The following is a 26,157-nucleotide window of genomic DNA, read 5'->3' as shown; positions in this document are numbered from 1 at the left end:
CCATGGCAGGGAGGAAGCAGTTTGTTTACATAGCACTCCACTGCGGGGTGACCTGTTCTCGGCAGTGCCCTTCTTCAAATATCTTTGGTAATGTATGTCTTAGGCTGTGGAGAACCTGGGGATACAGCGGTCTCCCGCGGGTCTCAATTGTCATCACAGTGTCCCTCTGTGGAGTTCACTTAGCACCTTTGATTTCAACCTGGAGGTCGCCACGTGCCTTGCTTCAATCTTTGGATGCAGACACTTTAAGTTCTCGACCCGCCCGGAGGCTTCTGCAATCGCTCGTAGAGTAAGGCCTGTACGGTCAGATATAGGTGTTTTGTCTTCCAATTTTGTATCATCTCGTGGGCTTGGCACCTTAGGGTTCTTCTGGTACATCTCCAGTCTGCTTCGCTGCATCCCTTTCCTGCTCCCGAGAGTCGAGAACTGGTGCTCTGGTTGGTCAATTCGAGGCAGCGGGTAGGGTGCCGTGGGTTCTGCCGCCCGCTTGGTCGCCTCGGGAGGCCATCTTACCTTCACAGGGATATCGCTCTCGACTTTTTATGTCGCTGAGCAAGCACAGATATTTGGGCTAGCGGGGTGGATCAGCATTCATATTTGTTGTTCTGCCCGAAATCGTTTGAATATTACCCTTCCATTCCTACGAAATGTGTAATCCGCACGCCGAGCGCCTGATCTTATGATTCGCTGATGTCATTTCAAACTTGAAGTTCGCTACGAATTCCAGCAATAAATATCGGGTTGGAAGAACTATTCTCTGATAAATACACTCGTATTTTATTCAAGCGATAAAATCACAGTACCAGTATATTTTATACTGTTTTGGAAAACCTAAGCACCTCCATTGCGTACTCACTTAACATGCATCTTTGAGTACGCGCGAATTTTCAGTAGATGCCGAGTACAGTTCCAGGCCTCAAGAGACAACATACCAAAAATCATATCCCAAGCACGATATGTTGAGCACGGTCGACAAGGGTAATCGATGGCTAGATTGGGCTATCAGAGGTCGATTTCGCGTTTGGCTTTCTCCATCCATTCCTCTCTCCAGCGAGACAGCGGAGGGCGCCCTTCCAGAATATCGCCTGTTGTCCATAGCATTCGCCTCTTATCCAGCTCCTCTGAAACCTCATTGTCAGGACACATAATGTAGAACTTGTCCTCTGTAATCTTCTGCAGCATGAATTCAACAACCTGTCCAGGTGTCCAGGCACCTGCTGGTTTCTCTTTGAAAGCTGCAGTGTGGAACCCGGTGTACGTCCATCCAGGAACCAGCAGATGTACACTGACATTCGGGGCCGTTTTCGCCAGATCGAATGATAGGTGTTCTGCCATCGACCGTACAGCAGCCTTGGACGCATTGTAGGCGGGGTTACTCGGGGGGTTTGTGATGCCCTGCTTGGAGCCAGTCAAAACGACAGCGCGTGGTTTGACTTTATCGTTGGTGACCATTTTCAAAAGTGTCGCTAAGCTGTGTGTGTATCCCATGACGTTGACAGCAAAAGTCTTTTCGAAATATTCCGAATCCTCCCAGTGTTCCAAATGGTCCTTGGGCTTAAAGCCTGCACCGGCATTGAGCATGAGAAAGTCGATACCATGTGGAAAATACGACCGAATTTTGGGAGCCAAACTTTTCCATTCCTCAAGATTTGATACATCCATAGGGAAGGCGAAGGTTTTCTGTGACTTGGTGGGAGGAAGTTGCTTGGACACGTCGATAAGAGTCGAAGCATTATTATCAAGGAGGACTAGATTCATTCCGTGCGCGTAGCATCGGTGTGCCACGGCAAGACCGATGCCAGAAGCGGCGCCTGTGATCAGGGCCGTTGCGCCTACATGAAAGACCGCAGGAGAGAAACTCATTTCGTAATGTTGGCTCAATGAAACAGAATATTGATGAAGAAGACGTTACTGAGGGTCTGGGAAATTTTGAGAAGACAGAGAGCGAAGGTGGTGGGAGGACATCGAGAGTTGCGAGACCAAACCCCCAGTGATATTTACTTCACATTTTTTATCTGTATACTGTAGTATCTCCTAGAAATGGGAAGTACCTCGCTAATGGTCCCTATTGGTAGTATAAATGCAATGCTGTGTTTGTGCCAAGGTTCAAACAGCCAATCGGCAGCTTGGCATTGGGACACGGGAGACAAAATAATTTTGAACATGGAACCTTGAACGTCGGTGGCGTACGGAGGGTTTCGACATGTCGATGGCCTCGGCTAGTTCTCCATATTTTCGAAAGACGGCACTCGTCGTTTGCGCATAATGTGACTGCGATGATGAAAAATCAGATGAGGGAAAACATGACCTCGCCAAAATGGCGGGTTGGGTGTTGACCTTGCATACCTGCCAATTGATTTCAACACGTAATATTTACTGAATCACAAAAGCTTTTAACGTGATCAGTGAGCAAGTGGTCGTAAATTCACTAAAATTGAAATGAATATTTTTATACAACGGATACTATATCTAGATTCTTGCGGAGCAGCCTCTAAATAACCTCGCGTATGAAAGATGGCGAACATTCTTCCCACAAAGCATGGTTCTACCTATATTCAAACACGAACGATGAATTTAACTTTAAAAAGACTGGATTCGCAATAGTACTTCATTTAATACAAAATGTGATTACCCGAACAGAGCGCTGTAGTCGGAGATTGATTCCATAGCTAGGGAATCGTGAGTAGGTAACCGCAATCGAGTCAATAAGCGCGTGAGGATAGGCGCTTCCACCGATCATAATCTTGAAACGAAAGCAGTATCACTAAGCCTTGTTCACAAGAGCTCCTATAGGACTAGCGCTTCAAAGTTAGTCAAAATAGATAAGCCACTAATAAGACAGGCTTTCGCTAGCTTTAAACCCCATTTATTGTATCAATAACTTACTACTGTACACGGATGGGATATCGACTTCTTATTCTTAATAAACATGGAAGCTATCTAACATCAAATTTCATTCAAATCCACGCGTATTTTGAAGTCTATATACCAGTGCATTTCTCGCATCTTTTATAACCGGATCATATCAGATAATTGGCAACTTTATAAGCTAAAACTGCGGCTTGGTTCCAGCCATATCGATAGGCTCGGCTTCCTTCTTACCTATCCACAGGGTTGCGCTAAAGCTTTGAAAGTAAGTACATTTCGAAAAAACTTTCATGCAGCAGAGTTTGTATAACATGATTCGAGTTCGTACTATCGAAGCTTTCCTAAAGCGACGCTCGGTATCCCCTCCATCACCACCCCATACCGCGTTAAGTCAGCTAATCAAAGGCTTTTAAATTAATGCAGAAAGGTATCCTTTTGAGGGCAGGAAATAAGCTACTACGTGATGAAGGCAACATACAAGAAATGAGACGTCAACGTATAAACTAGATGGATGGCACACGAAGGTGGGTTATCTATACGGGAGACTCTAGGGCCTCAGGAGGCTCATAATTCGTTTTTCCAGGCAAGACCAGGTAGGGGTATACCTTCAGTACAGGCCTCACACGCACAAAAGCAGCGGGCTTTACTTATTTTGAACTTCCTTTGACAATTACTTACGCTTATAGTTCCACCATGAAGCAATTTTGAGTCCTGCTGTATAGATTGAGATATAGTTTAATTAAAGACTTGTATATACCTTGCCGATCTTCCCAACCACGATCAACATCACTTGTTTCAGAAAAAAGCGTTACTTATCTCCGCCAACCACAGATTGACAACCTCGACACTCGAAGTGGCAGTCACATTTTTGAGTGCAGCCCATAACCCCTCGCACATTAGTGCCGTATGACAACCGGAAGATCGAAGCTCGAGCGCCAGGCTCGGGTATTCAAAGACAAAACCGATAATTGATGATCGGGCGACAACCGACCTGTGCTCGAGCCGGTCACCGATGAGCGGAACAACTGAATTGCCGTGCGTAGCTCATGCTGTTCAGTCGGTCGTTAGAGCTGTTTATTGAATTCCTTTATCTCTCTCTGCATATTCTCGATTGCATTCTTGTGGCACTGTGTCTCTTCCTGGTATCTTTCGTCTGTTTAGCACAGCTCGGTGCGAAGCTCAGTGATCTGCGACTGGACTCTGGAAGTCTCCACATGTTTAGCTTTAATGTTTTGGTGTAGGTACTTGTTGAGGTCTCTATCTTACCGAAGCCTTCCAGGACGCTCATAAAGGATGCGTCCATTCAAAAGACGCCTCACATATAGCCGTTGGACTTCGTTAGCTTCTATGGCTCCACGGATTTACTACTTGCTTGATCTAATGATGCTAAACCAATCTTTTTTGAAGACGAAGAAAGTCAAATAACAGTACAGGAACCTACATCGAGGTATAATAGGAGAAAATAAGAACAATCACCTTGAATGGGTTCATTCGGCAGTGTCATATAGTTTGCTGAGATATAGTTTGCTGAGACTGGACTGCTTTAGTTGTAACTAGGAAAGCTCACATTTTAGCTAATGAATCAGGGTTGCTTGCCCGTCAATTATTTTCCATGAAAGGTCTGTTTATGGCAGAAGAACCCGGTTTGTGGAACAGGCCCCTGCCGCAGCAGAGGCTCGGTTTCTCCTCCTCATTGACGAGACACCAGGTGAACACGAAATTGCAGCATTTGGACTATGTGTACGTCATTTTCTATCAAGTAGGCTTGCCACCAGGTCACGGGTGGTGACTTCCAGTAATTGCACAATGCCGCCATGTGTTAATAATATCCTGTCCCCGCTACCCCTGCGCTATATTCAGCTGCCCATTTCGCTATCCTGGTCGCAATTTGAGGCTATTCTTCCCTGGAGTGATCCATGCCCTGCACGACCACCAGAAAGCGCGAATATCATCAACTGCACCAATTCGAAGATAGAACCAGATTCCGCGGAGTCCTCGCATTTTTTGTCCGACAACGGCGCCGCTAACCAACACCTTTGTGAAATATTCTTGGCTTTTTGCTGATTTTGCCTGGCTTGTCGATAATTCTTTTCGCCGCTGGGATTTTGTAGTAAATTATACTCGTCGTTGAGGCTGTTCCTCAAGGTATGACTCAATTATGAGAGGAGCTAGGATTGCCTTGAGCTTTCGCGCTTGTCGGTACCCTCGCTCTCAAATGGCGTCTCTCAGATTGACTTGGTACTAGCTAGCACCTTGTAACGAGGAGGATTTTGGACCACACATGTATTTCAGCTATTAAAACACATCACATTATGCATAGATCCTGCCGGTCGAAACTGAAGCCATACAGTTTTGTATTTCCCACAGACAAGGCACGTCGTCATGTTTTTTACAACCGAAAATCAAGTGCTTGAATCACTGCAAGACTTCAATTGAGGCAATCTGTGACTTTGCAGCGGATACATTTTGAAAGTTACCAATCTGGGCATTCCAAGAGCAATAATGATCCCGCTTGTTGAAGACAACTGTCACTTGAGCATATCCATATGTGATCGATCAGCAAGCGTGTCTTCCGAGGTCGTTTAAGAAATGCCACATTGAACGATTTTTTAAATCCTGCTCCCTCCACAAATTCAAATCTTTCTCAGGGGCAGTATTCAGCAATGGGCAGACCTCAGATATCGAATTGTCATGAGCAAAACATATCCATATATTCGGATTGGCATCAAGGATCTGCAAAGACTCCACCGTCTTTTGTGCGACGTCCGGGGCTTCAAATGCGGTAGATTCATGAGCGCTGATATTGTAATAGGGAGATCGGCGGCACATGGGGCCATCGGGCATAACGGCTACCGAGCTCTCGAGCATTTTCGCACGAGAATTGAAAGGAATATTGCTGCAAGGACATGGTCCCGAAGAAAGAGATGCTACACCATCTCCGGCCCTCACGTGCTGTGGGTTTTCCGGTGTAGGGCGCATCACACCGAGGAAGTGACATGAGTCGGCCCCGAGGAGAATGAACGTAGATGGTGTTGTACGACATAATGCTCCAATATGCCCAACGGTGTGCTGCGAGACAAGATTTATTATTAACGAGACTAGAAAGGTGTTCCTTGGATGGACAAACCCCAGGGAGATCAAGTAGATAAAAGGAGCCATCACAGAAATAGTCGTAGTACCTTATGCCCTGAATGGGTGGAGAAGAGTCAAAATTGATTTCCTGTAGCTCATGTGTTCTGGCATACCGGACAGTAAGTAAATAAGACAATATTTTCCCCGCGGTGATTCAACAGAACTTACTCTAGATCCGAGGCCAACAAGAAAGAGTCTAAATTTTTAGGCCATCCTAGACGAAATGTCTTCTTGAATCCAGGACCAACAATGATTTTCGTGCCAGGTGGAAATTTAGAGCAATCGCCAATGTGATCCCAGTGCCAGTGACTCCAGATAATTGTATCTGATGACACCACCGTTAGCTTCGACTGATCGACGTCAGCCCCGTGAATTACGTACCGATTGAGTCTAATGCTATGCCTGCATTTTCAAGTGTTGTGTGAACAGCTTCGTCAACGGTCACTTCAATACCCTCTATCATCTCCTGGAGTCTGGGGGCAAAGCTTTCCAGATCCGTACGAGCGCCAAGATCAAAAAGAATCTTTCTATTCAAGTTCTCGTGCTCAATCAAAAAACAGAATGTTTTCAACGTGAGGTGTTCATGGCCGTCCATTTCAGGTTGTAAAAAGGCCCGAGCTTGGCAGACCATATTTGTGGTCGTGTCAATAACCCTTACCCGCACGCATGATTCTGAAGATGAAAGTCCTGTGGAATCGACCGTAGCTGAGCACTCGTTATTTGCCATGATCATGAGAGCAGCCACACACGTGGTAATTATAGATGTCAACGTATCTCATAAACAGGGCAGCTTTGAAAGCTGTAGCGTACAGCAAGACGAAAATTTAAGGAGTAATAAACGTCAAAAGACGCCAATTGTGTCTAGCTCAAGCTAAAATTCGACTCATCTTCCAAATGAATTGATATGGCTGGTTACAAGCGAGATTAGGAATATCAAGACGTAAATGACGTAGATCGTTTTTCTCCTGAGGTGAGATCATTTCGTGAGATTTTTCTGAATTTGTCGGTTCTACACGGGCATAGTCGATTGCTCCACAGGGCTCATTTGCTGACAATGTGTGGTTTCACAGCGCGCGATGTTTCAAGCATAATCTCGGAAAAGCCCGTGATTGGGGCTTTCTGGCGGTTAACCAAGTCATAGAATTCGGCACAACCCACTCTAACCCGGACCCAACCCAAAATGGGTTTTAGGTCCATTACTGGCAACTGGTCTATCTCTTCCCTTCCCAACGTCCCTTTCTGGTAGGTGTGGAAACTGGCGGTGCCCTTGCGTCCCCTAAAACGCCAATTTTTCTTTTTCTAGTGAAGGAGCCGGGCACCTGACTAAAACGATATTCGCCTTGCTAAGCGCAGTCCACTGGCCGCATATTCCGTCTCGTGAGGGGGTGGCCAGCGTGTCCACTCGAATTTTGTGTCTACTGTACCTGATTTCGAATACTACTGTATACGGGGCCTCCATAATTCAGATGATGAAATTAAAATACATGCGCCCAACCCGATGGATAATCTGAAGCAAATTCGCCGAGTTCCCCAACCTGATCCGTTCCCCGCTTTTTGTGCGCCAACATAACGTCTATCTGACGTTGGTCTTGTACATGATCTGTCTCTATCAGGAGCTGTCGTGGCCACTGGAGCCATTCATCCCACCGGGGCCCGAGATGCTGGCTAATCGAGTCAACCAGGTACTTGCCCCCATCGCAAACCAACCACATGTCTCTGTGTGTATCAACAAGGGCAGCATAATGTGCTAAGATAACCAAAGCTTCCCCCTTCCTCTCTGCAACCCGATCTATATATTCGCGAAGCACAAGCACTGGCCATGTAACTAAAGCATGTATGGCGTTGGCTCCTGTGATTGGGTTCTCTATCACAGCCTTAAGTCTATCTCTTAATCTACGTTAATTAATAAACACACAAAGAATTGACGAATGAAAAAACGCATCGTGCGTGACCGCACAAAAAACATCTCAGGCTCTTGTTCCGTAGTATTGAAAGCCTACTATATTTAAATGTAATTTCAATCGCTGGGATGGACGACAAAGCAGTGGTCAGTGCATCAACGGGAGGAAGAGTACGGAAGCCTCCCATGCATACTCAATGAATTACAATGTCATTGCATGCAGCGGCGCTTCGGAATTTCCACAGGAATGATCTTCTTCATAAAAAGTTTGAGTGGATAATTTCCGGCGAGAGAACTCGATACATTCTCTTCAGTAGAGGGATTCACTATGCCTTGAGAATCGTGACTCGAAATTTTCTTCGGAAATCCGCCATGGTCATATATAATCGCTATATTTATGTCGACTACTTTGATGAGCCCGGCGATTTAGAATAATCCAACCACCCAACATGCCGCAGCCGTGAGTGCTACAGCCTCGCAGTGATTGTGGAGACCGAGTTGCATCCGGTATAAGGTTTGATCGCAGACGCAGCACAATCGAAACTATCAATTTAACGAGCATTTTCTCGCTTTGATCAAGGGGTATTTCGAGCTCCATAATGAAGAACATAGCGGCATTTGACTTAAAGAAGCCTCTGAAGATTTCAAGTCACCGAGCACTCAAGTTGATTGGTGAGGTGACGCTGACCTAATTCGAGTGTTCTCTGATGGCTATAGCTTGAGAGTCGACAATTTCAGCTAAAATTCACGCAAAACACCAGATGTTTAAAGCCACAAGCCGGCACGTTGTGGAATATAAACCTCGGTTTCCACTTTGGCGTGTGAATAGGCATTATGAAGCTCTCGATCGCTTTTGTGCTCTAGGAAGATTATTTGAGTCAAAATTTTTTTTCCCATGTCGCTCACTTCCTAGCACTGACCGGACAGCTCAATCAGCCCATAGTTTTTGTAGGGCTTCCGCAAGACGGATGGTCCTTCGGCCAGATCTATTCTGGCAGTCTTCAATCAGTTCTATCGTGCGACGCCTTTCTAATATGCCCTCAGTAACCAGGCCAGCAATGTATAGGCATTGTGTCGAGATCAAGCTCCAAGTATCAGGTATACCTGAATTGGAAACGAGAAAGACTTGCTCCCGAGACTTTTCAATCTGGCGTCGCTGAGACAATGACTGGGATAAGCTCTTCATACTATTTTGAAAGGTGGTAGATTCAAAATGAAGGTTCAGAAGAATTTTCGATGCATGATAAACTTGATACGCAACGGCTTGAATATGTCAGTAATCTGACTATTGATTATATCAAATGGAACATACCACTCTGTGGATACAGAAACCAGATCGAAGGGAAACTGTACGAGGAACTCGTATGGGGGAATGATGCTGACTCAGAAAGGCAGTACGAGCTGGTGGCCGGAAGTTTCTCCTTCCATTCTTCAAGAGCATGTTGAAGTGCTGCCAATCGCTTTTCTTGCTCTGTTCTGTCAAGGTGAGTCATGCCCTCGGTGACTTTCTTAGTGTTGCAGAACGACACGCATTGCCCAAGAAGAAAAATGGCACGATTTGAGATCTCTTCGATAGATAGATTTTCGAAACTATCGACATCTTCCGGCCTCCAATAACTTTCATTCAATGTCATTTGCTGTCCAGTCTGGAGTGCAGCCCAAATCTCGTGACGATACCATGTCCAGTATGCAGCACCCTTGATGCCGGTAGCATTGCCGTATACTCCACGAGACTGTAAAAAAAAAAGCAAGGCCTTTCAAATGAGCACCAAAGCTCTCTCCAGCAACATCGAACATCTCGTACCTGGTCAACAATTGGGCTTGTGCATCAGAGGAATGCATGGCGTGAAAAATGGTGCAGGCACATGATACATACGTAGACAATATGACACTTGAAGCTAAAATCTCGTCATGCCATGCACAGGCAGAATCTGCTAGTATAGAACTAATAGCTTTGATCGCCTTCTGATGATACTTGACCGCAACTTTCTCTCGCGTAGCCATTTCCTCATCAGAACTTTTTAACGCTAGCTGTTTCGCAGACAGAGCAAGACACGAATTCATGAGCACCGGGCACCGAAGCGCCATTATTGGCACATCCGAGTAAAACGGCCGATCTTCAGAGAACGAATCAATCTGGGTGATAGGAAGATCAGAAGAGAGTCCCACACTACGACTTTGGTGAATAGCCCACTCTTACCCATCGAGAAACGGTTTCGACATAATTCCTGAAGATCAAAATCTCTGCTGCGGTTAGTGGCAATTGCTCGTCAGTACGAAAGAATGAGAGAAATTCCGGGGTATCATCGTGGCTACTTGGTTCATGAAGATCGTAGCAGGGTGACCGGTCCAAAGCATTTACGAATCTCTGGCTCCAGTCATTGGTCGGATACGCCGCATTGAGTCCCTCAGCTTGAGAGTGAATCGTTGCCGGTATCTTTTGATATTGGATTTGAGACTCCCACCCATGGCTTAAGTGCTGCTCGCGAGCGGAGGCGTCCAAGGCTCCTGTCGGTGACATCATGGCCAGACGAATATCCTCTGTGGACCCATCGCCAATGGGTGACGGACTGGCAGATGTCACTCCGCTGGTGGGGTCAGCCTGCGGAGTTTGTGAGGGCGGGGCAGAGGGTTCCTGCGTCAGATTTAGCTCAACGGAATATTCAAAGACTATGCTTGTTCCACGCACTTCAGTTTGATGATCTATACTCAAATTCTGCTGTCTCATCCGAAAGCCGGGCTGTGGATGGATATCTGGGGATTTCGGAGTGGTTGGAATCCTCATCTGGCTCGACCGAGTCGTTTGATCTTTCTTCCGCCGTGGTGTATGATCACCATACACACAATCACGACTCTTCTTGGCACAATTCCTGCAGGATGGTCTCGCCTCATCACATTTGACACGCCGCGCTCGGCAAGTTTGGCTAGCGGTTTGCATTCATTAACTGACTGGTAGCCCTCAAAGATTTAAAAACGCATACCATCCCGTCGTGACCCGGAGTCTTTTGCGGACAGTTCCGCCAGTGCTGCTAGGCAACATCACTATCATGAACAATAGGCCAAAATGAATGCGTTCTGTGATGCATGCAAGGTCCAAGGGCTTCGAGACGAGAAAAGCGCATAGCCGAGAGAACCATCGAGAGCCATGAGGGTCCCAAAGTCAAATTATCAGTGACTTAACGTATTCGGTAAGCGAGTGGGCCATGGAAGCCAGTGGGCCACCCCGAAACACCATACTAAAGGCGTTTTATAGATACTTGATATCTCGACGGCCACAAAATGTATTATATTCTTATGACATTATGGTCTTAAAATAAAGATCCTAATACATTCATAAAGTTTTAGAAATTCTAAATAAGTACGAATTGAGTTATATGTTTTTTTTTATAAAATGATCTAAAATACGTTGTATTTTTGGTAAAATCAATGAATAATCATTTGAATCTCCCAAAAAGTTCGGAATATAGCTAGTAATCTAGTTACCAACGTTCTCTATAAGCTTTAAGTAGTATCAATGCGTTGTTGTTGAGATATAAAATCGCCTTTAGTATGGTGTTTCGGGGTGGCCCACTGGCTTACATGGCCCACTCGCTTACCGAATACGTTATATTGGATGATGTAAGCTAGGTAACGTAATTCCAACGCGAGCGGGACACCTGGTCGGCTGGAACAACCCAACCAAAACGCGTCAAATAATGAGATCTTCCTTCTTCAACCAACCACCATGCCACCAATTCGCTCTCAAATTGTCGAGATTTGCTTGAATGAGAAGGTCTTGTATTATTTGCTATCTAAGCTAACGAAAGGTAGGGAAGAATTTATCAATTCGTCGCGTAGTAGAGATTGACAGAAATAGACAAGTACAACAATGTATGGTGTCAAGTACTATGCATTTATGCATGCTGAAATTACCAGGTCTTTACAAACCGGGAAATCAATGGACCGTCATGATAACGGTACCATACAAAAATACATACATTGCTTAATCAGCTATGTCCGCCGAGATTGGAAAAGAGCGGATCTTGTCATTTTAGTTAGTTAGAGAATTTACATATGTCAGATTTACCATACATTGTCGTATCCGTCTATTTCTGTCAGTTATGAGCCCGGCTTCGTTCCAATTAAGATCTGTCTACAACATATAGACCATCTTTTACCTAGCTGTCGCCGATTCACAGTGGTTTTGACAACGGTCAACCCCTGAATCGTCGAAGCACCCCTATCTCCTTCGAAGAAGATCAGATTCATCGACGAAAATCGACAATAATGAATATTATGTCAAGCCTCTCCGCGGCCTCCTCCCGCGTCATTTTGAAGGATACAGAATCATGGGATGCATGGCTCTCATATATTAAAGCAATTGCAGTTGCATATAAAGTATGGGATCAATGCAATCCGTCTCTTAAGGAGGAAGAACGTCCTAAATTGGAACCACCTGAAGAGATCATCTCTGTCAAAGATGCCATAAAAGAATACCCAGAACACTGGTTCAATGTGAGGCTATCCCTAAAAGCAGATTGGGATGCAGAGAACAGAGCCTATCAGTCGAAACTACAGGCATTAGATCTAGTGGCGGTGGCAATTAGGCAGTCAGTTGATACTCCCTACCAGCCCTTTATCATTGATATACCATCACCTTTGGAGCTGATGCTCAATCTCCACAAACGATTTGCACCAGAGAGCGATCCTACATACAAAACTAAGCTCCGTCAACAGTGGCGGAACCTAGATAGAGGCCTAGATCGGAACACCGATATCGAGAAATGGCTTCTAAACTGGGAATCGCTTTACCAATCGTGTAAGAAGGCAAGGATGCCAGAAGCAGAGGATGCCACGAATCAATTCCTTGAAGCAATCTCTATAATGTCGCCTGGATTCTATGAAACATGGGCTCTCAGAGTACAGGATAATCAGGACATCCCTTTCTTCGAAATCATGACTCGGTACAAAGCCCACTGGAAGATTACCCATGGCAGGCCGGCTGCGCAAAGAGGCATCTCAAAGGCTGCTTTCTCGACATGGCAAGGCAATGAAGAAGCAAAGCCTATAGAGGCAAGGAATGATGGCCTAGAAAGAAGGCCATGTCCATGTGACAGGGTAAAATCGAGAGTTCATATGCCTTGGGCCTGCTGGGAAATCTATGAAGATAGAAGGCCTGCTAATTACCAGCCCTCACCGGCATTGAAACAGAAGTGGGAGAAGGCCATGAAGGCTAATCCTAGATGGAAGGCAATTGTCGACAAGAAGCGAGCTGCATATGCAGAAGGCCAAGGGGGACCCTTGCTAAAGAGCAAGCGAATACAACCCTCGACGATGAAGCCTTTGGCTTCTTGACAACCAACGCAGTCAAAATTGACACCGTTATGTCAACAAAAATCAAGGATTTTGAAGCCACAACTACACCTACAGAAGACAGATGGGTAGTTGATACAGGTGCTCAAATCCACGTATGCAACAATCGGAGCTTGTTTAGCACCTTTAAAAGCGTACAGAGCAACGTCAAAGTGGGAGATACAGAGACGAAGGTGGCCGGTATAGGCACTGTGGTCATCTATGGTGTAAACCCTACCACTGGAAGCGCCGTTAAGATGAACCTATTTCAAACTAGGTACTCGCCAAACTTCCATAGTAATCTGATATCTCATGGATTGATGATGAAGGGGGGCCTATTAATGAATCTCAGAGCAAACTGCATTGAGACAATTGATGGCCATCGTCAGATCTATAAGATCTACCACGATCAGAAGCTATCATGGCTCACCCAGACAAGGGGTTTTATAACCCAAAAGGCATCAGATTTGAAGCCTGAAATGACGTTTGCCACTAAGAAATCCAATCAGGAGCCAAAATCTGAGGCTTCAATTGAGCTCTGGCATCGTCGATTAGGCCACATTGGCAAGGCGCGAATTGTCAAACTGGCAGAGATGACTGAAGGAATCACTATTGCAAGCAACCCAGGCAAAGAAATGCAGGTATGTGAAGCTTGTCAATTGGCAGATGCACCTAGGCAAATCTCTCGCCGGAAGATAGGCCAGGCATATGGTATATTAGGGAGAGTACACTTCGATCTAGTACAAAACCAGCCTGCCTACAACGGTCATATATGGATGACGCACTTCTATCTCGATGGAATAAGGTGTCACTTCGTATTTACCCATATAAAGAAGAGCGAGTGTCAGATGGCAGTTCGTAAATTCTTAGCATTGATCCGAAACTGGTTGAAAATCGAGATCAGGGTATTTCATTATGATAATGAGAGAAGCGCCGGCAATGAGGTTGAATCTATGATTGAAGACGAAGGGTGTACCATTGAGCATGCACCACCTGGCTTGCCAGAGATGAATGGACCAGCAGAGAGATCTGGAGGCATGATAGTAAGGAACGGCAGAGCATTGCTCAATGGTACGAACCTACCCCACAATCTATGGCCAGAGACGATGTATGCATCTGCATATATGATGAATCGTACCCCTACAAAGATGGATGGTAAGTGGATCATACCATGGAAGGAATTGATGCGCTATGCGGCTCCAGATGGCTTAAAAGATCAAATTGTCAACCTGTCGAATATGAGGCTATATGGGTGCTTAACGTACTCAAGGCTTCTGAAGAGAGTACAATCTAACAAGATGGCTCCGAGAGCAGAGATCGGCTATCTTGTAGGCTATGTTTCAAAGAGCCTATACAAGATCTGGTTTCCATACAAAGGGCGAGCAGGCATAGGCAGAGTTGAAGTTGTAAGAGATGCTGTATTCGATGAATCGAGACAGTACTCTAAAACGAAGCCTTTACCGCAAGAAGAAGATGCAATTAGTACTATGACAAATGGACTAAGCGCTAAGAACTGGCCCCAAGTGCTCTCAATGGAAGAAGCGCAGTCAGAATTGAGCATAGAGATGCGTATGCCGATGTCAATTGCTCGCATAACTCTCAATGATGACGTCGAAAACCGAGAACAAGGTACTGCACCAGAGGCGGTAAATGAAGAAATCCAGGAATCTAGAGTTGTGGAGCAAGCTCAAACTCTAGATAGTAGGGAGGAGACACCAAGGGTCCCCCCTTTAAAGGAAACACCTGTTTTACCTTTAACACCGGCTTCAATGGCAGGCCCTGCTTCAGTGGTAGAACATATCTCAATGATAGAGGTAAGGGATCAAGAACAGATCCCTGGGAGCTTCCCTATGTCACCACAGAGAGCCTCACCACAAAGAGCACTATCGTCGATTGCTACGATTGAGAGTACGCCACATGAGAGATCTCCTACCTCGCTATCTTCGCCAGATCCGATCAATGTCATACAGTCGATCGAAGCTGAAGGGGGAGAGGGAGATCAATATGATGAAGATGAAGCAGAGATAGAGCGTCAATTGCAACAAGAGATGCAGTATACGCCTACTCCAGAGCCAGAAGATCGGCCTACTAGAGAGATCTCTGCGTCAATTGATGAATCTAACATCATCTCAGGCCCCAGAATACGGAAGCCAAAGGCAGATCCAGACTACACTGCATATCTATCGCTAGACGAGAAACAGCTAGCCGAGCCACCAAGCCTTCTATATGCCTTTACAACAGGTATTACGAAGAAGCTCAATATGCAAAACAGACTGCATAGAGATCAGATGCCTCCACCACCAGAGAACTGGAAGCGGCTAAAAATCCATCCCTTTGCCACGCAATTGAAGGCAGCTGCGGAGTTTGAAATTGAGACCTTAAAGGCTAAAGAGACCTTCTCTCAGGTTGCATTACCGAACAAAAAGAGCACCCAGATCTTGCCATTGAAGTGGGTATTTACATACAAATTTGATGCAGATGGTATGCTCGAGAAGTTCAAAGCAAGAATCTGCGTGAGAGGAGATCTACAGTGGATGTCAACTGAAGAAAAGAGAGCTGCTACACTAGCTGTCAAAACAGCGAGAGCAGTATTCGCACTAGTTGCCGCCTTTGATCTAGATATGATTCAGAGAGATGTGGTTACCGCATTCCTGAATTCAATGCTAGAAAGCGAGGTTTATACCAAGTGTCCACCAGGCTTCGAAGCACTAAATCAGTGCTGGCTCCTGCATAGAGCCCTCTACGGATTGCGCATGTCACCAAGGCTTTGGCAGCAAGAAGCTACAAAGGTGCTAGTAAAACTAGGCCTTACCCCAGTGGAAGAAGATCCATGCATCTTTACAACCAAAGGCATTATTGTCTTTTTCTACGTGGACGATATCATCATCGTCAATCACCCCAAACAGGCTAAAGAAGCCGCTTTACTAGATCAAAATCTAAAGAAGCAATGGGAGCTTCGAGAACTGGATGCAAGCTGGTTCTTGAATATACGTATTATACGTGATAGAGAGCAGAAGAAGCTCTGGTTATGCCAAGATAGCTACATCGAGAGCATGGCACACAAATACAATCTCGTCACAGAGAGAAAAATAGGGTCCCCACTGAGCATTGAGCCTCTAGTACCCTATGATGGGGTGGCATCACCGCAACAGATTCATGGTTTCCAGGCCAAGGTTGGATCTGCGCAGTATGCCACCACCATTACCCGGGTAGATGCTGCAAAAGCAACCTCCAAAGTGGCTGAATTCCTTACAAATCCAGGACCAAAGCATATAGATGCAGTCGATCGCATCATACAGTATCTCTATGAGACACGCTTTTGGGCCATTGAATACGGCATCAGAACACCAAACAGCATCAGAACACCAAACAAACAACCTAGAAATCGAGATACGACCCTGACGATGGCGGCGAAATCGGTTGAATTTGCAAGCGATGCGTCGTTCGGAGACCATAAAGATCGAAAGAGCTCCGAAGGGTATATCTGCAAGTTATATGGTGGCCCAATCGATTGGAAGGCCACTAAGCAGAAGACTGTCACCACATCGACTACCGAGGCCGAACTACTAGCTTTAGCAGAGGCAGGAAAAACCGTACAGTGGTGGCGACGAGTGCTTAATGCACTAGGCTTCGAACCAGATCACCCACTATCCATCATGTGTGACAACCAGCAAACTGTCGATTTATTGACGAAGGAAGGGGCCGCGATGCATACGAAGCTCCGGCATGTTGACATCAATCGATGCTGGATGAAGCAAGAAGTTAGCGCAGGTCGAGTATATGTGGACTGGGTACCAACTGCTGCGATGCCAGCAGATGGGCTCACCAAAGCTCTGACGAAGCAGAAGCAGGGACACTTCAGAGAGTTGGTTGGAATGAGGGACGTAGGTCACATGATTCGTCACATGACCTCTGAGAACAGAGGCTGTTTTGCGGAAACTGCATAAATCGACGATTTGAGCCGAGATCAGTGAGGAGACAGGTGAGGTAAGTTGGAATCACTTGCGAATCATTTGCGAAGCGGTTGCGAAGCAGCTGCGAAACAGTTGGAAGAAAGGCAGTCCTTGAGAGCTTTGAATAGCTTCAAGAACTGGGGGGGTGTGTCAAGTACTATGCATTTATGCATGCTGAAATTACCAGGTCTTTACAAACCGGGAAATCAATGGACCGTCATGATAACGGTACCATACAAAAATACATACATTGCTTAATCAGCTATGTCCGCCGAGATTGGAAAAGAGCGGATCTTGTCATTTTAGTTAGTTAGAGAATTTACATATGTCAGATTTACCATACATTGTCGTATCCGTCTATTTCTGTCATATGGTAAAAATGATATCTGTAAAATTCTCTAACTAAATTGGCAAAATCCGCTCTGTTTCCAAGTCATACAGGCATCGCTGATTAAGTAATATATATACTTTTGTATAATACTGTTATTGTAGCGGTCTATCTATCTTCCAGTTTATAAAGGCTCGGTAATTTCTACTATATATTATATATAGTGTTCGATATACCTCGACTGCGACATCGCCTGTCCACGGTAGGCGGTGGGCTATTTCGATTTTCGAGTACCTATTTATAAGGCCTACGGCCTATAGGTATACCTATCGCGGGTATACCTACTATACCTGCAATCACGGTTAGTATCGTGAGATATCACAGCTGGTCGCGATGGCTCAGGGCAATAGATATAGATGAGGGCTTGTCGAGCCAGCTTGGGAAGTGGAAGTATGCGTTCGGTGATTAATGTCATTGCAGGCAGAGGGAAAGAGAGGTGTGATCCATGGAAAAGATTCAGACGAGAGTCCCACCATTCGCTGTTGGTTTTCGGGACATCTGAGAAATATTTGGGGAGTTCATACTTCGACAGACTCTGACTGGTAGTTTGTAAACGCCTGGTTCACCGCGAGGTGGGCTTTGAAATCTGCCCAAAGGGCATCTCCGAACGACGGGCGGGCGATTTCGATCTCATAAGTACGACCGGGTTACTCGAAGATGAGTCCACATTGGCCAAACCCAATACTGCGGAAACCAACAGAAGTCGTCTACTGTGAAGTGTTGAGTGATGCAGAGGAAGGTGTAGAAGTCACGGAATTTGATAAAACCCGGCTCAGGACTTCACGTGGATCGGTGGGAAGAAGTCCCAACTCTGAGGCAATATTTTCATTTCGTGCAGCATCAAGTAATGGATAACCTGTTTCCAAGGTCAACGCTCACTTGATTGTGATCCATATTCACCTGGCATGGGCATATCAAAGAGAAGTGACGAATCATCGACGAATACCCCGGCAATTTCCGCCTAGCTCACCACTCTATACATCCATCTTCTTAGTAGTCTTCTTAGTAGTCTTTTCCAATGCCCTTCTCAGATAGTCCAAAGTAGGCTATTACCAGCTTATAGCACAACTAATGTATCGTAAAGTGAACATTAGTGTAAGGTAAAAAACGGTTGTTATCTTAATGATGTCATATTTGATGTACATGTATTTGAAGTCTACATATACCCGTGGACTATATTTACTCCCCAAACTAAACAACTTTGGTATGTGAGGACATCATAGGTGTGATATTATTTAAATGCACTGATATAAGGCCTGTATCAAGCTCATCCTTGCCAATATGAAGCTCCCCATGGCCATTCTCACAATCTCCGCCACCCTCGCTATCGCTGCACCTACGATGAACAGATCAGGAGTAGCAGGAAGCACGACCAACAATATCTTCAGACATGCAGACCATACTCTTCCTATTATCCAATATCGTGACCGTTTTCAATGTTTCTGGGGATCTGGTCGCGGTGTATCACATTCAAGATTGAAAGCCAACAATAACATCAAGTACACCAAATCTTCGAATCATATAATTTACATGAAGATAAGCTGGTCTTATCCATATATTTTCATGTCCTTCCTGTTAATGATTGGTTCCTATTGCATATCAAAAGTACCTACATCTAGCCATAACCCCTGTAGGCAACATCGTCGTCTTGGCCATGTAGCCCTATTTCTTTACAAGTAGAAGCTCCGATATAATTGTTGAATTGCAGAAAGGAAAAAGTACCGACCTCATCTAGATCCAACCTGTATCTCCACTCACATATTCCCGATTACCTTCTATTGGGACCTCGGGATCTCGCTATCAGATGTGAAGCCTAATCTCCATCCGACCCCTCACGGCACCATTACCGAAATGAGGGGAGATAAGCTCCAAGTTGACATTTCAGTTTATTTACATCTCTAAGCCCAACCTCCGCTCGTTTGATACTTCATTCTTAACTACCACATCCATCATGACCGTCGATAAACTCACACAGGAATCACCCCAGGAGCTCAAACCACCACCTTGGAACAACCGCGTCCTCGAAAAGCGCGCCACCCAGCTAACCCTGATCCCCTCAGCTTGGCGCCTGCCAGAAACACTCCTAGAAAACCCACCAGCATCAAGCGTAGAAACTATTCGCACGAGCGGTATCCTCTCCGCCGACGAGCTAGCATGGACCGAAACTCCGGATATCCGCGACCTCGTCGAGCTGGTCAAGTCCCAGCGTGTGACGAGCGAGGCGCTGACAACGGCGTTTTGTAAACGTGCTGCCATCGCACAGCAGGTTACCAAGTGCTTAACGGAGATCTTCTTTGATAAGGCTCTTGAGCGTGCCAGGGAGCTTGATGACCATCTACTGCGTACCGGTGAGGTTGTTGGACCTTTACATGGTGTTCCAGTTTCAGTAAAGGATCGGTTTGATGTTGAGGGGTTTGACACGACAGTTGGTGCGTTTTCTTGGTTTTCGCTTTATTGTTTTTCTGTCTTTGGTTGAAAACGTCTTGTTGGATTGTTGCTAATATATATGTCAAGGCTGGGTGGGTCTGACCAATAAACCTGCCAAATCCAATAGTTCAATCGTGCAGTTACTCGAGTCGATGGGTGCAGTACTCTATGTCAAGACTAATGTGCCACAATCACTGATGGTATGCTCTATTTCTCTTTTTCTGATTATATGCATCCTTGATGAAACCCCAGTCACTGAATCACTCAAATAGATGTCCGACTCGTACAACCATGTCTTCGGCCAATCCGTGAACGCTTTCAATCACGCCCTAATTTCAGGTGGTAGCTCCGGCGGCGAAGGCGCGCTTATTGGATCCGGAGGCAGCGTCTTGGGAATCGGTACTGACATCGGCGGCTCGATCCGAGTACCTTCTAATTTACAAGGTCTGTACTCTATATGTCCGACAACAGGGCGAGTGCCGTGGGATTGTTCTTTGTAGGTCATTCGTTTTCCTTGTCCGTATGCCAAACCTATGATCAGTACTGATGCATAATGATAGCTTACACCAGCACTATCTTGTCCCACCAGTTGCTGGTCCAATGGCTACATCTCTCGATACAACGGAGTACTTCATGGAGAGTCTCATTGCATCCAGTCCGTGGAGTCTAGACCCAACCGCAGTTCCAATCCCATGGCGAAAGGAGCTCGCTAAACCACCGGCGAATCGGAAGTTGAGACTGGGTGTTGTGTTTGATGACGGCGTCGTTAAGCCGCAGCCCCCTGTTGCGAGGGCAATGCAGGAGACGGTAGATGCATTACGAGCTGCTGGTCATGAAGGTATACACCCCCCTCGTTATCTTGAAATGAATATTATCTTTCCTTGTGGTCAAAAAGGTGTTTTACTAACCTGCCAAAGTAATCGAATGGGACACCTCCCTCCACATTGCGGTTACCAACCTCTGGACAAAAGGCATTCTCGCCGATGGCGGCCAACACTATCGTTCGCTCTGTCGGATAGTCGACGAGCCGTTGATTGAGGGTATGGTTGTCGGCAAAGAGACCGATCTTCTTTCACACGAGGAGCGAGAGCAGGTAAGTCACAGGACAGCTCAAAGCAATAGCATTTCTGAAAGACCTTTTCCCTTCGCCCAATACCCCAACCAGAAATCAAAATCCATCTAACACCACTATACAGTTTGAAGCAACAAAACTCATCCTCCAAACCACCTTCCTGAAGCAGTGGGTTTCATCGGAAATCGATGCCCTGCTCATGCCCGTCCTCCCATGGGTAGGCTACAAGCCTAAAACGTGGGTCAAGAGCAATCAGTGGTTGGGTTACACGGCTATGTGGAATCTGCTGGACTACGCGGCTGTTACTGTTCCTGTTGCGAGAGCGGATCGGGGTCTTGATTCTGTTGGTAGTGCAGGTAATACTGAGTGGGAGGGCCATTCTATTAGGAATGAGTCGGATGCTTTCAATTATCTACAGTGTGAGTGGTTGTTTTCTTTGTTGTCTTTTGGGGTTTTGGCTAATGCTGATTTTAATTCTTATTAGATGATATCGACCTTGTGCATGGGATGCCCATCTGTGTACAGATTGTTGGGGGTCGATTTGGAGAGGAGAAGGCCGTAGCTGTTGGGAAGGTTGTTGATGAGTTGATGAATCCGACTCCCTTTCATCCATAAAGATAAGAGAGACATGTTACATAAATAGGAAGAAATGGGCTCATGAAACATATATATGAGGAAGTGCTTTTTCCTCTATGGCTTGTAGATCTCATCTAAGCAGCCATCAAATGATAAAAAGTAGATACAACACAGCCAGGCCTTGCCAGCCAGAAATTTCAAAGATATATCCAATGCCTTTGCATGCACATAAAAGATCAACAGCGATAACCTAGAATTCAAACTCCTTGCGGAAGATGTTAACATCCATGCCGGCGACAACCTGGTCAGCCAAGTCACGACGGCCCATTTGGCTGAACACCCGGCGCAGCGTGTCATACAGATTAGTGCTCTGGTTCTGGCTAATATGCAACATACGCTCAAGGCGTTCGTCATCCAGACCATCCGGGTGCACACCATCACCAATGATCTCACGCGCACGCTCGCGGCCCTCCTGCTCTACAACGCGATGCATGGATAGCGCGCCCAGCAAGTGCTGTGCGGCTTCTGGGTAGCAGCCGATGTTGATGCAGGATACACCCAAATTGTAGCGCGCGCGCACAAAATTGGGGTTGATGTTGAGGGCTTGCTCGTAGGCTTCGATGGCTTCTTCGGAGCGGCCGGAGTTGGCGAGGGTCGCGCCGAGTCGGTTCCAGAGGAGGTGGAGCTGCTCTTGTTGGTTGGTGCTACCGGACTCAGTGGAGGCTAACGCGGCGGAGAAACAGTCGACGGCCTTCTCGTATTCCTCGGCGCAGTAGAAAAGAACGCCCAGTCCGACTTGTACGTCGGGGTCCATTTGGGCTCCTGAGGGGGAGAGCTGGGCTGCTTGGATGAATAGTTCTGTTACGCGGTCGTGGAGGAGTTGTCGGTCTGTGAAGCCGAGGTCTGAATCGCCGGATACTTCCTTAGGGTCAATGATAGTGGGATACTTGTGGGACAGCCAACGCTCGAGTGTACGGTAGGCAGTTGAGTCGTAGCCCTCGTTTGTGTACGAGACAGCCAAGCCCATCAATGCATCCAAATTTCCGGGGTCGACCTTCAGGGCTTGTTCCAACGCACGGATAGCGGGCAACTCCTTTTCGTTCTGCGCCTGCGCAGAGCCCAGCATCGTCCATGCTTGCACATGCTGCGGGTCCTTTTGAACTGCAGCCTCGAAAGCCAGCGCTGCCAGCGACAAATTACCGCCATCACGCATGATCTTCATTCCCTCTTCGAATGGATTGCCTACAGCCTGGTAGACATTATCCTCCTCGAACATATAATCGCCGAGCTGGGGATCCCGGAAGCGAGAGTTGAGACTATCAAAGCCATCCCAGTCACCGAGATCACCAACATGCACGTTATCAGTGACTTCAAAGTTATCTTCCTCGGCAAGTTTCCTGCTCGTTGCGGTCTCAGCCTGGACCCGTTGCCATACAGACTCAAACGCGTCATTGGAGGGCACTGACCTGTCCAAATCATTCAGTTCCGCCTCAATGGCCGCATTAGCCTCCTCGTCCGTCTGGGCCTCATTGCCAACCGTCGCAGTCTCCATCTCAGCAAACTGTGCCTCCCAGTTCTCGTCGTCAAGCTCCACCATCCGCCCCTTCCCCTTATCCTGTGTCTGCGCATCCATAGGCCCCTGCTGCATCCCCATCTGTCCGCCCATCATAGGACGCATCATCCCCATACCACCCATGGCACCCATATAACCGCCACCCATGGCCATCGGCCGCTGGTACCCCGCCATCATAGGCGATGCGGTGGCGGCGGCAGGGCTCGACGTCTGCGGCATGCCCATACGACTCTGTTGTTGGAAGCGGGCAAACTCCGCAGGACTGAACCCAGATCCGTTGTTCATCTGACCCGGGAACGCGGCTTCCATGCGCGCTTGCTCGCCCGAGTCGAACTCTCCGGCCCACCCTGGCGATCCTGTGCGGGCAGGCCCCGTCTGGAAATTATCTAACTCGCGGCGCATGTGCTCCATTGCGAATGGCTGGGGAGAGGGCCCGTTAAGTTGTTGGCCTGGTTGTTGCATAAAATCGTCCATCATCTGATGAGGAGTTTCCCGACGCCGAGGTTAGTCTCCGTTGCTCTTTCCTTTGCGGGGAGGTTCGTTGTGGGCTGTCTGGCTCACCTGGTCCTGTCCGCCCATCATGTTTTGTGAGCGCATGCCTTCTTGCATGCCTGGTCCTCGGCCGACCAGCCGGTCGCGCTGTAGTGATTTATCATCCTGGACGTGCTTCGTGAATTGTGAGAGAGGGTTCCCCGCTGTAGAGCATTCTGCGCCACCAAGGAACGACATGGTGGGAATGTGACGGGTTAAAGGTGAAGTAAAAGGGTGGAGTGTTAATGCAAAAAGAAAATTTGAAGAGAAGCAAAGACAATGTAAAGGTGAAGGTGCATCCCCCGGATCTCTCTGACGTGGGGTTCAAGAGCTTTCCGCCTCCTCAGCCGAGGTCCCCCGACGGCAGTTTTTAAGAGTCACGAGATTCACGAGGTACCAGGTACATTTTATGTACGGAGCATATCATATGCAAAAATTGACTGGATGGAATAAAATTATGGAGTTGAGTGAATTTACTAGTGAGATATTTGAATTGTTCATTATCTGGTCTCTTATGTACAAGATATCATTTATTTGTTACTGTCTCCAACCCGTCACTTCGATATATTCAAAGCCAAGTCCCCAAGTTTACTAAAGACAACATTAGTATGCCGGTCGCAAATATTACGGGAAAGATACTGACCATGAACCGCCTTCACTTGAGTGTAGGCCGAAAGGGCATATTCACCCAATTCCCTCCCAATACCACTCTGCTTGTATCCACCGAACGGAATAGCGAAATGGGAGTCTTGACTGCTGTTAATCTGTTGAGGGTCAGCATATGCCGCAAAAAATTATATCTGCAAGTACATACCCAAACCATGCCAGCCTGAATAGAGGCAGCGACCTTGTGAGCACGGGTAATGTTCTCGGTAAACAAAGCGGCGCCGAGTCCATACTCAGTATCGTTAGCCTTCTCAACCGCATCCTTCTGGTCCTTGAAAGACTGGATAACGACGAAGGGACCAAACACCTCCTCACGGACGGGAGTCATATCGCGATTCGTATCCTTGAAGATAATGGGCTTGACGAAATAACCCTTGGCATCCGGGGAAGGCTGATCATCTCCAAGAACAAGCTGTGCGCCTTCACGCTTGGCAGTCTCAAGATACCCCAGAATGCGGCTTTTCTGCGCAGCGGACACTTGAGGTCCGTGGTTCACTTGGGGATCAAATTGGCTGCCGACAATAGAGTTCTCAATAGTGTACTGCTTAAATTTCTCGACGAAAGTCTCGTAGATGCTCTCCTGCACATAGATGCGCGAGGTGGATGTGCAAATCTGACCCATATTGCTCATGATACCGACGTGCGACCACTTCACTGCCTGGTCGAGGTTGGCGTCCTCGAAGACGATCAAGGGGCTCTTGCCGCCTGTCTCGAGTGTAATAGTCTTCAGGTTCGAAGCGGCCGCTTTCATAATGGCCTTTCCGGTGTTAGTGCTGCCGGTAAAGGCGATCTTATCCACGTCCAGGTGCGATGCCATGGCGGCACCGGCAGTGGCACCGAGACCATTGATAACGTTTACCACTCCAGCGGGAAGCCGGCTTCCTTGATCAAGGAAGCGAGGTAGAGGATTGAGAGTGGGGTTTGTTCGGCGGCCTTGATGACAACGGTATTACCGCACGCGAGAGCAGGTCCAAGTTTCCATGCCGCCATCTACTTAGCATTAGTATTGCTTCCACAGCTTCGGTCAAGGAGGGTCTTTTTGGGACATACCATAACGGGATAGTTCCAAGGAATAATCTGCCCACACACTCCAATAGGCTCATGTCTAGTATAGGCCAACTTAGCCTCGCTGGTCGGGATGGTTTGGCCGTGGATTTTGTCTGCCCAGCCGCCGTAATAACGGAAGACAGAGATAACCTCGGCAAGATCTTCACCCAAGGCTTGCTCATATGGCTTGCCGTTATCCCATGCGTCGATTGTGGCGAGAATGTGCTTGTCGCGGTCGCAGAGGTCTGCGAGGCGAGTCAATAGGAGACCTCGGTCATATCCGGCCAGTGATTGCCATTCTTCTGACTTGAATGCATTTCTGGCAGAGGCTACAGCGAGGTCGATATCTTCTGGGCCAGCAGATGCGCCGCTGGCGATCACGGATTCGTCGTAAGGGTTGACAGTTGAGAGAGTCTGGCCGGAGATAGAGGGAACGAATTCATTGTTAATGAACAGTCCTTTTCCAAACTATCAGTCATTGCACTCAATCTTTCTGAAGAATTTCCTCACCAGTAGGTTGTAAATAAGAGACCTGGTTAGGAGCCGTCAATTGGATAGGTTGAGCCATTGTGAAATGTAGATTGAAGTTTTGGGATTTGAAAGATCCTACGTTTGAAGGCTTTATATTATAATTGCCATGGTCAATTAGAACATTTATTTCATTTTGTGACAAACAGCAATATTTTCCAGGGA

The 26,157-nt window shown here is 46.8% G+C and overlaps 6 protein-coding genes across 6 annotated transcripts; 1 reads left to right on the top strand and 5 right to left on the bottom strand.

Annotated features, from left to right (window-relative positions):
- Positions 1-1,002: 1,002 nt before the first annotated feature.
- N7487_009437 (SDR family NAD(P)-dependent oxidoreductase) lies at positions 1,003-1,863 on the bottom strand (the record flags this gene model as incomplete). The annotated part of the gene is made up of 1 exon (XM_056877167.1): positions 1,003-1,863. One exon carries the CDS (start codon positions 1,861-1,863, stop codon positions 1,003-1,005), a length of 861 nt encoding a protein of 286 aa, XP_056725747.1.
- A 3,561-nt stretch (positions 1,864-5,424) lies between these two features.
- Positions 5,425-6,685, bottom strand: N7487_009436 (MBL fold metallo-hydrolase; the record flags this gene model as incomplete). Its single annotated transcript, XM_056877166.1, has 4 exons — positions 5,425-5,937; positions 5,996-6,104; positions 6,169-6,325; positions 6,382-6,685. Coding segments are annotated over 4 exons (1,083 nt in total), but the record flags the coding sequence as incomplete, so codon positions are not given.
- A 1,980-nt stretch (positions 6,686-8,665) lies between these two features.
- On the bottom strand, positions 8,666-10,685 carry N7487_009435 (uncharacterized protein; the record flags this gene model as incomplete). The annotated part of the gene is made up of 8 exons (XM_056877165.1): positions 8,666-8,760; positions 8,821-8,886; positions 9,089-9,163; positions 9,213-9,633; positions 9,705-9,720; positions 9,777-10,036; positions 10,101-10,535; positions 10,590-10,685. 8 exons carry the CDS (start codon positions 10,683-10,685, stop codon positions 8,666-8,668), a joined length of 1,464 nt encoding a protein of 487 aa, XP_056725745.1.
- Positions 10,686-19,523: 8,838 nt separating this feature from the next.
- On the top strand, positions 19,524-21,686 carry N7487_009434 (uncharacterized protein; the record flags this gene model as incomplete). Its single annotated transcript, XM_056877164.1, has 7 exons — positions 19,524-20,001; positions 20,087-20,199; positions 20,272-20,495; positions 20,560-20,837; positions 20,917-21,092; positions 21,196-21,490; positions 21,556-21,686. The coding sequence occupies 7 exons, from the start codon at positions 19,524-19,526 to the stop codon at positions 21,684-21,686; spliced, it is 1,695 nt and encodes a 564-aa protein (XP_056725744.1).
- Positions 21,687-21,897: 211 nt separating this feature from the next.
- N7487_009433 (tetratricopeptide repeat protein) lies at positions 21,898-23,949 on the bottom strand (the record flags this gene model as incomplete). Its single annotated transcript, XM_056877163.1, has 3 exons — positions 21,898-23,044; positions 23,114-23,697; positions 23,782-23,949. 3 exons carry the CDS (start codon positions 23,947-23,949, stop codon positions 21,898-21,900), a joined length of 1,899 nt encoding a protein of 632 aa, XP_056725743.1.
- Positions 23,950-24,319: 370 nt separating this feature from the next.
- N7487_009432 (uncharacterized protein) lies at positions 24,320-26,032 on the bottom strand (the record flags this gene model as incomplete). The annotated part of the gene is made up of 6 exons (XM_056877162.1): positions 24,320-24,342; positions 24,395-24,515; positions 24,566-25,299; positions 25,371-25,407; positions 25,468-25,922; positions 25,975-26,032. The coding sequence occupies 6 exons, from the start codon at positions 26,030-26,032 to the stop codon at positions 24,320-24,322; spliced, it is 1,428 nt and encodes a 475-aa protein (XP_056725742.1).
- Between the last annotated feature and the right edge of the window lie 125 nt (positions 26,033-26,157).

The sequence above is a fragment of the Penicillium crustosum genome (genome assembly GCF_028827405.1).
Source record: "Penicillium crustosum strain IBT 35664 chromosome Unknown utg000004l_segment0_segment0, whole genome shotgun sequence".
Classification (NCBI taxonomy): Eukaryota; Fungi; Ascomycota; class Eurotiomycetes; order Eurotiales; family Aspergillaceae; genus Penicillium; species Penicillium crustosum.
Note: the sequence above shows the minus strand (reverse complement) of the source record. Positions and strands in the feature narration are given on the sequence as shown.